Source organism: Macrobrachium nipponense, chromosome 15, assembly GCF_015104395.2.
Source record: "Macrobrachium nipponense isolate FS-2020 chromosome 15, ASM1510439v2, whole genome shotgun sequence".
In the NCBI taxonomy this organism is placed as follows: domain Eukaryota; kingdom Metazoa; phylum Arthropoda; class Malacostraca; order Decapoda; family Palaemonidae; genus Macrobrachium; species Macrobrachium nipponense.
Window position 1 is genome coordinate 44,916,711 of NC_087208.1, and position 7,073 is coordinate 44,923,783.

General features: G+C 38.2%; 1 protein-coding gene across 1 annotated transcript in view; it reads left to right on the forward strand.

Annotated features, from left to right (window-relative positions):
- Positions 1-6,143: 6,143 nt before the first annotated feature.
- Positions 6,144-7,073, forward strand: part of LOC135226856 (pro-resilin-like) — a 1,362-nt gene continuing 432 nt past the window's right edge. The window contains exons 1-2 of the mRNA XM_064266548.1: positions 6,144-6,219; positions 6,929-7,006. Coding sequence (XP_064122618.1) covers positions 6,208-6,219; positions 6,929-7,006 — 90 coding nt within the window. The 5' untranslated portion in view covers positions 6,144-6,207. The remainder of the gene's footprint in view (positions 6,220-6,928; positions 7,007-7,073) is intronic.

Genomic DNA, 7,073 nt, shown 5'->3' on the forward strand with positions numbered 1-7,073 from the left:
TAGCAGAACAACTCCAGCATTGTATCTCAAATCACCATGCACCCAAATGGATGACCACAGGAAGAACATCCTTAGTACAAAAAGACAAGAGTAAGGAAATGATAGCCTCCAGTAACTACAGGCCTATCACCTGCCTACCAATAATCTGGAAGTTACTAACAGGTATCATCAGTGAAAGGCTATACAATTACCTAGAGGAGACAAACACAATCCCCCACCAACAGAAAGGCTGCAGAAGGAAGTGTAGGGGCACAAAAGACTAGCTCCTGATAGACAAAATGGTAATGAAGAAAAGTAGGGAGAAGGAAAACCAACCTAAGCATGGCATGGATAGACTATAAGAAAAGCCTTCGACATGATACCACACACATGGCTAATAGAATGCCTGAAAATAATGGATCAGAGGAAAACACCATCAGCTTCTTCAAAAATACAATGCGCAACTGGAATACAATACTTACAAGCTCGGGAATAAGACTAGCAGAGGTTAATATTAGGAGAGGGATCTTCCAGGAGACTCACTGTCCCCACTACTCTTCGTAGTAGCCATGATTCCCATGACAAAAGTACTACAGAAGATGGATGCCGGGTACCACTCAAGAAAAGAGGCAACAGAATCAACCATCTGATGTTCATGACGACATCAAGCTGTATGATAAGAGCATCAAGGAAATAGATACCCTAATCCAGACTGTAAGGATTGTATGGGGACATCAGGATGGAGTTTGGAATAGAAAAATGCGCCTTAGTCAACATGCAAAAGGCAAAGTAACGAGAACTGAAGGGATAAAGCTACCAGATGGGAGCAACATCAAACACATAGATTAGACTGGATACAAATACCTGGGAATAATGGAAGGAGGGGATATAAAACACCAAGAGATGAAGGACACGATCAGGAAAGAATATATGCAGAGACTCAAGGCGATACTCAAGTCAAAACTCAACGCCGGAAATATGATGAAAGCCATAAACATATGGCAGTGCCAGTAATCAGATACAGCGATAGTGGAATGGACGAAGCAGAACTCCGCAGCATAGATCAGAAAACCAGGAAACATATGACAATACACAAAGCACTACACCCAAGAGCAAATACGGACAGAATGTACATAATACGAAAGAAAGGAGGGAGAGGACTACTAAGTATAGAGGACTGCGTCAAACCAGTGAAGACGAGTGGCTAAAGAGTGCATGGGAAGAAGGACCAATAAAAGAAGATGAAGACCAAGAAATATACAGAGACAGGAGGATGACAGATAGAACAGACGACTGGCACAACAAACCAATGCACTGACAATACATGAGACAGACTAAAGAACTAGCCAGCGATGACACATGGCAATGGCTACAGAGGGGAGAGCTAAAGAAGGAAACTGAAGGAATGATAACAGCGGCACAAGATCAGGCCCTAAGAACTAGATATGTTCAAAGAACGATAGATGGAAATAAACATCTCTCCCATATGTAGGAAGTGCAATACGAAAAAATGAAACCATAAACCACGTAGCAAGCGAATGCCCGGCACTTGCACAGAACTAGTACAAAAAGAGGCATGATTCAGTGGCAAAAGCCCTCCACTGGAGGCTGTGCAAGAAACATCAGCTATCTTGCAGTAATAAGTGGTACGAGCACCAACCTGAGGGAGTGATAGAAAACGATCACGCAAAGATCCTCTGGGACTATGGTATCAGGACGGATAGGGTGATACGTGCAAATAGACCAGACGTGCGTTGATAGACAAAAGTCAAGAAGTAAAGTTATCCCTCATTGATGTCGCAATACCATGGACACCAGAGTTGAAGAGAAAAGAGAGGGAAAAAATGGGATAAGTATCAAGATCTGAAAATATAAATGAAGGATATTGGGATATGCCAGTGCAAATCGTACCCATAAATCATAGGAGCACTAAGGCACGATCCCCAGATCCCTGAAAAGGAATCTAGAAAAACTAGAGGCTGAAGTAGCTCCGGGCCTCATGCGGAAGAGTGTGATCCTAGAAACGCCACACATAGTAAGAAAAGTGATGGACTCCTAAGGAGGCAGGATGCAACCCGGAACCCCACACTATAAATACCACCCAGTCTAATTGGAGGACTGTGATAGAGCAAAAAAAAAAATAATAATAATAATAACAAAAAAAAAAAATAATAATAATAATAATAATAATAATAATAATAATAATAATAATAATAATAATAATAATAATAATAATGTATAGATCAGAAAACCAGGAAACATATGACAATACACAAAGCACTACACCCAAGAGCAAATACGGACAGACTATACATAACACAAAAGGAAGGAGGGAGAGGACTACTACTAAGTATAGAGGACTGCGTCAACATCAAGAACACAGCACTGGGGCTATATCTGAAAAAACCAGCCATTGAGACGACGAGTGGCTAAAGAGTGCATGGGAATAAGGACTAATAAAAGTAGACGAAGACCCAGAAATATACAGAGACAGGAGAATGACAGACAGAACAGAGGACTGGCACAACAAACCAATGCACGGACAATACATGAGACAGACTACAGAACTAGCCAGCAATGAAAAATGGCAATGGCTACAGAGGTGAGAGCTAAAGAAGGAAACTGAAGGAATGATAAGAGCGGCCCAAGATCAGGCCCTAAGAACCAGATATATTCAAAGAACGATAGACGGAAATAACATCTCTCCCATATGTAGGAAGTGCAATACGAAAAATGAAACCATAAACCACATAGCAAGCGAATGCCCGGCACTTGCACAGAACCAATACAAAAAGAGGCATGATTCAGTGGCAAAAGCCCCTGTCACTGGAGCCTGTGCAAGAAACATCAGCTACCTTGCAGTAATAAGTGGTACGAACACCACCCAGAGGGAGTGATAGAAAACGATCAGGCAAAGATCCTCTGGGACTATGGTATCAGAACAGATAGGTGATATGCGCAACTAGACCAGGACGTGACGTTGATTGACAAAGTCGAAGAAGAAAGTATCACTCATTGACATCGCAATACCATGGGACACCAGAGTTGAAGTTTTAGAGAGCGGGAGGGATGGATAAGTATCAAGATCTGAAAATAGAAATAAGAAAATATGGGATGGGATACCCGCCAGTGGAAATTTGTACCCATAATCAGAGGAGCACTAGGCACGATCCGAAGATCCCTGAAAATACCACCCACTTTTATTATTTTATTATTATTATTATTATTATTATTATTATTATTATTATTATTATTATTATTATTATTATTATTATTATTTTTTTTTTTTTTTTTTTTTTTATATTTAGTTTTTTTTTTTTTTGCTCTATCACAGTCCTCTAATTCGACTGGGTGGTATTTATAGTGTGGGGTTCCGGGTTGCATCCTGCCTCCTTAGGAGTCCATCACTTTTCTTACTATGTGCGCCGTATCTAGGATCACACTCTTCTGCATGAGCCCTGAAGCTACTTCAGCCTCTAGTTTTTTTTTTCTAGATTTCTTTTCAGGGATCTTGGGATCGTGCCCAGGTGTTCCTATGATTATAGGTACAATTTGCACTGGCATATCCCCTATCTTTATTTCTATTTTCAGTTCTTGATACTTATCCATCCCGTTTCCCTTTCTTTCTTCTTCAACTCTGGTTGTCCCATGGTATTGCGACACAATGAATGATACTTTCTTCTTGTTTTATTTTTATACAATCAATGTCACGTCTGGTCTATTTGCATGTATCACCCTATCTGTTTCGATACCATAGTCCAGAGGATCTTTGCGTGATCGTTTTCTATCACTCCTTCAGGTTTTGGTGTGCGTACCACTTGTTACTGCAAAGTAGCTGATGTTTCTTGCACAGGCTCCATGGTGGAGGGGCTTTTGCTACTGAATCATGCCTATTTTTTGTACTGGTTCTGTGCAAGTGCCAGACATTCGCTTGCTATGTGGTTTATGGTTTCATTTTTCGTATTGCACTTTCTACATATGGGAAAGATGTTATTTCCATCTATCGTTCTTTGGATATATCTTGTTCTTAGGGCCTGATCTTGTGCCGCTGTTATCATTCCTTCAGTTTCCTTCTTTAGCTCTCCCCTCAGTAGCCATTGCCACGTGTCATCGCTGGCCAGTTCTTTAGTCTGTCTCATGTATTGTCCGTGCATTGGTTTGTTATGCCATTCCTCTGTTCTGCTTGTCTTTCTCCTGTCTCTGTATATTTCTGGGTCTTCGTCTACTTTTATCAGTCCTTCATCCCCTGCACTCTTGAGTCACTCGTCTTCACTGGTCTTCATATATTGCCCCAGTGCTCTGTTCTCGATGTTGACGCAGTCCTCTATGCTTAGTAGTCCTCTCCCTCCTTCCTTTCATGTTATGTATAGTCTGTCCGTATTTGCTCTTGGGTGTAGTGCTTTGTGTATTGTCATATGTTTCCTCGTTTTCTGATCTATGTTGCGGAGTTCTACCTTCGTCCATTCCACTATTCCTGCGCTCTATCTGATTACTGGCACTACCTATGTGTTTATGGCTTTTATCATATTTCTGGCGTTGAGTTTTGACTTGAGTATCGCCTTGAGTCTCTGCATATATTCTTTCCTGATCGTGTCCTTCATCTCTTGATGTTTTATATCATCTCCTTCCATTATTCCCAGGTATTTGTATCCAGTCTCATCTATGTGTTTGATATTCCCATCTGGTAGCTTTATCCCTTCAGTCCTTGTTACTTTGCCCTTATATATGTTGAATAAGGCGCATTTTTCTATTCCAAACTCCATCCTGATGTCCCCAGATACAATACTTGCAGTCTGGATTAGGGTATCTATTTCCCTGATGCTCTTACTATACAGCTTGATGTCGTCCATGAACATCAGATGGTTAATTCTGTTGCTTCTTTTCTTGAGTTGGTACCCAGCATCCATCTTCTGCAGTATTGTCATGGGAATCATGGCTACTACGAAGAGTAGCGGGGACAGTGAGTTGCCCTGGAAGATCCCTCTCCTGATATTAACCTCTGCTAGTCTTATTCCAGTGCTTGTAAGTATTGTATTCCAGTTGCGCATTGTATTTTTGAGAAAGCTGATGGTGTTTTCCTCTGCGACCATATATTTTCAGGCATTCGATTAGCCATGTGTGTGGTACCATGTCGAAGGCTTTCTTATAGTCTATCCATGCCATGCTTAGGTTGGTTTTCCTTCTCCTACTGTTCTTCATTACCATTTTTTCTATCAGGAGCTGGTCTTTTGTGCCCCTACACTTCCTTCTGCAGCCTTTCTGTTGGTGGGGGATTGTGTTTGTATCCTCTAGGTAGTTGAATAGCCTTTCGCTGATGATACCTGTTAGTAACTTCCACATTATTGGTAGGCAGGTGATAGGCCTGTAGTTGGTGGCTATATTTCCCTAACTCTTGTCTTTCTGGACTAAGGATGTTCTTCCTGTGGTCATCCATTTGGGCGCGTGGTGATTTGTGATACAATGCTGGAGTTGTTCTGCTATTCTTGGGTGTAGGGCCTTATTTTTATTATTATTATTATTATTATTATTATTATTATTATTATTATTATTATTATTATTATTATTATTATTATTATTATTATTAATAATAATAATAATAAAAGTGAAATTTTGTAAAGATAAAGATAAAAAAAGTGCTGTATCAAACCTAATTATGTATACGACTTTGGAATCAGTGTACATAATAATAATAATAATAATAATAATAATTATAATATTAGTTATTATTATATTATTATTATATTATTATTATTATTATTATTATTATTATTATTATTATTATTATTATTATTATTATTATTATTATTATTATTATTATGTGTAAGTACTTCGATCTCTCATCAAATGTATCGTATTTACACAGTAGCTTAGCGAATACCTTATCTTGGCACAATAACAGTTTGTTTAATCAGTGGACTTTCCTTACGACACCAAAACAAATAAATAACGTTTTCAAAATTTCCCTTCTAGCCTTTCAACATCACCATCCCACCCCCTCCTCCCTTCCTCCCCATTTAACATTTCGGCCACCGTCTTTTTACAGTAAGACCCACTTTCAAGCAAACGCAAGTCTCTCAGGTTGCGCCAGCCGTCACAAATAGTCTCTAAAGAAGAAGAAGCAGATCTCATCTGAAGGTCGGGTCTGACCACGCCTCAGAATCGTCCGGTATATATTCAGAAGCATATCAGGATAAGGCACATACCAGTCGAGGTACTCAGTCAATCAACATGAACTCAAAGGTGAGAGAGAGAGAAAATAACTCCTTGTGTTTCCTTATTCAAAGTAGATTTGATTTCTTATATCTGTATGTACTTCTAAACCATTTACTTTAAAATTCTATTTAAAAAAGATATTTGTATTAGATCAAATATTTCAAAAGTAAAATGAGTAAAACATGTTTAAATATTCAATGAAGCAAAGATATTCACACAAGATTAAATGTTTGAACTGTAAAATTACTAGTCGATAATAATGTAGTCTCATAAAAATTTTAGGCAATCTAATACTAAAATAGTTTAAATTTCCATTGAAACAGATATTTACTTTTAGATAAAATATTTTAAATATGAAATTACTATAGAATAATCATGACATAGAACACCTTTCGGCAAACGTGCTCATAGACACTTCAAAATGGTCCCTTATAAATATCTTTGGTTTCTTTTAACCATATGCACTTGTAAAGTAAAACCAGATTAAATTTTGACTGAAAATAAGATATTTACCTTTAAACGAAGTATTTCAGACGTAACATTACTATAAGATAACCACAACATATTCGGGAACATTTAGGCATTCTACAGCAATTAACTTAAATTTCGATTTAAACACAGATATTTACGTTAAATTAAATATTTGAAAAACAAAACTACTATAAAATAATCATGTAATAGCAGAAAAATTTTAGGGGAAACGTACTCATAGATTAATAAATTATTCCTTTTCAAGATCATTCTAGTCGTCTTGGGCCTGGCTGCCCTCGTAGCAGCTGACAGCAGGGAGTCCTTCGAATACGCTCCACGAAGGGTAAGCCAACTTTTATTATTTTGCATAAATAATCACTTTTAATGAAATACAGAACTTAACAGTAAAG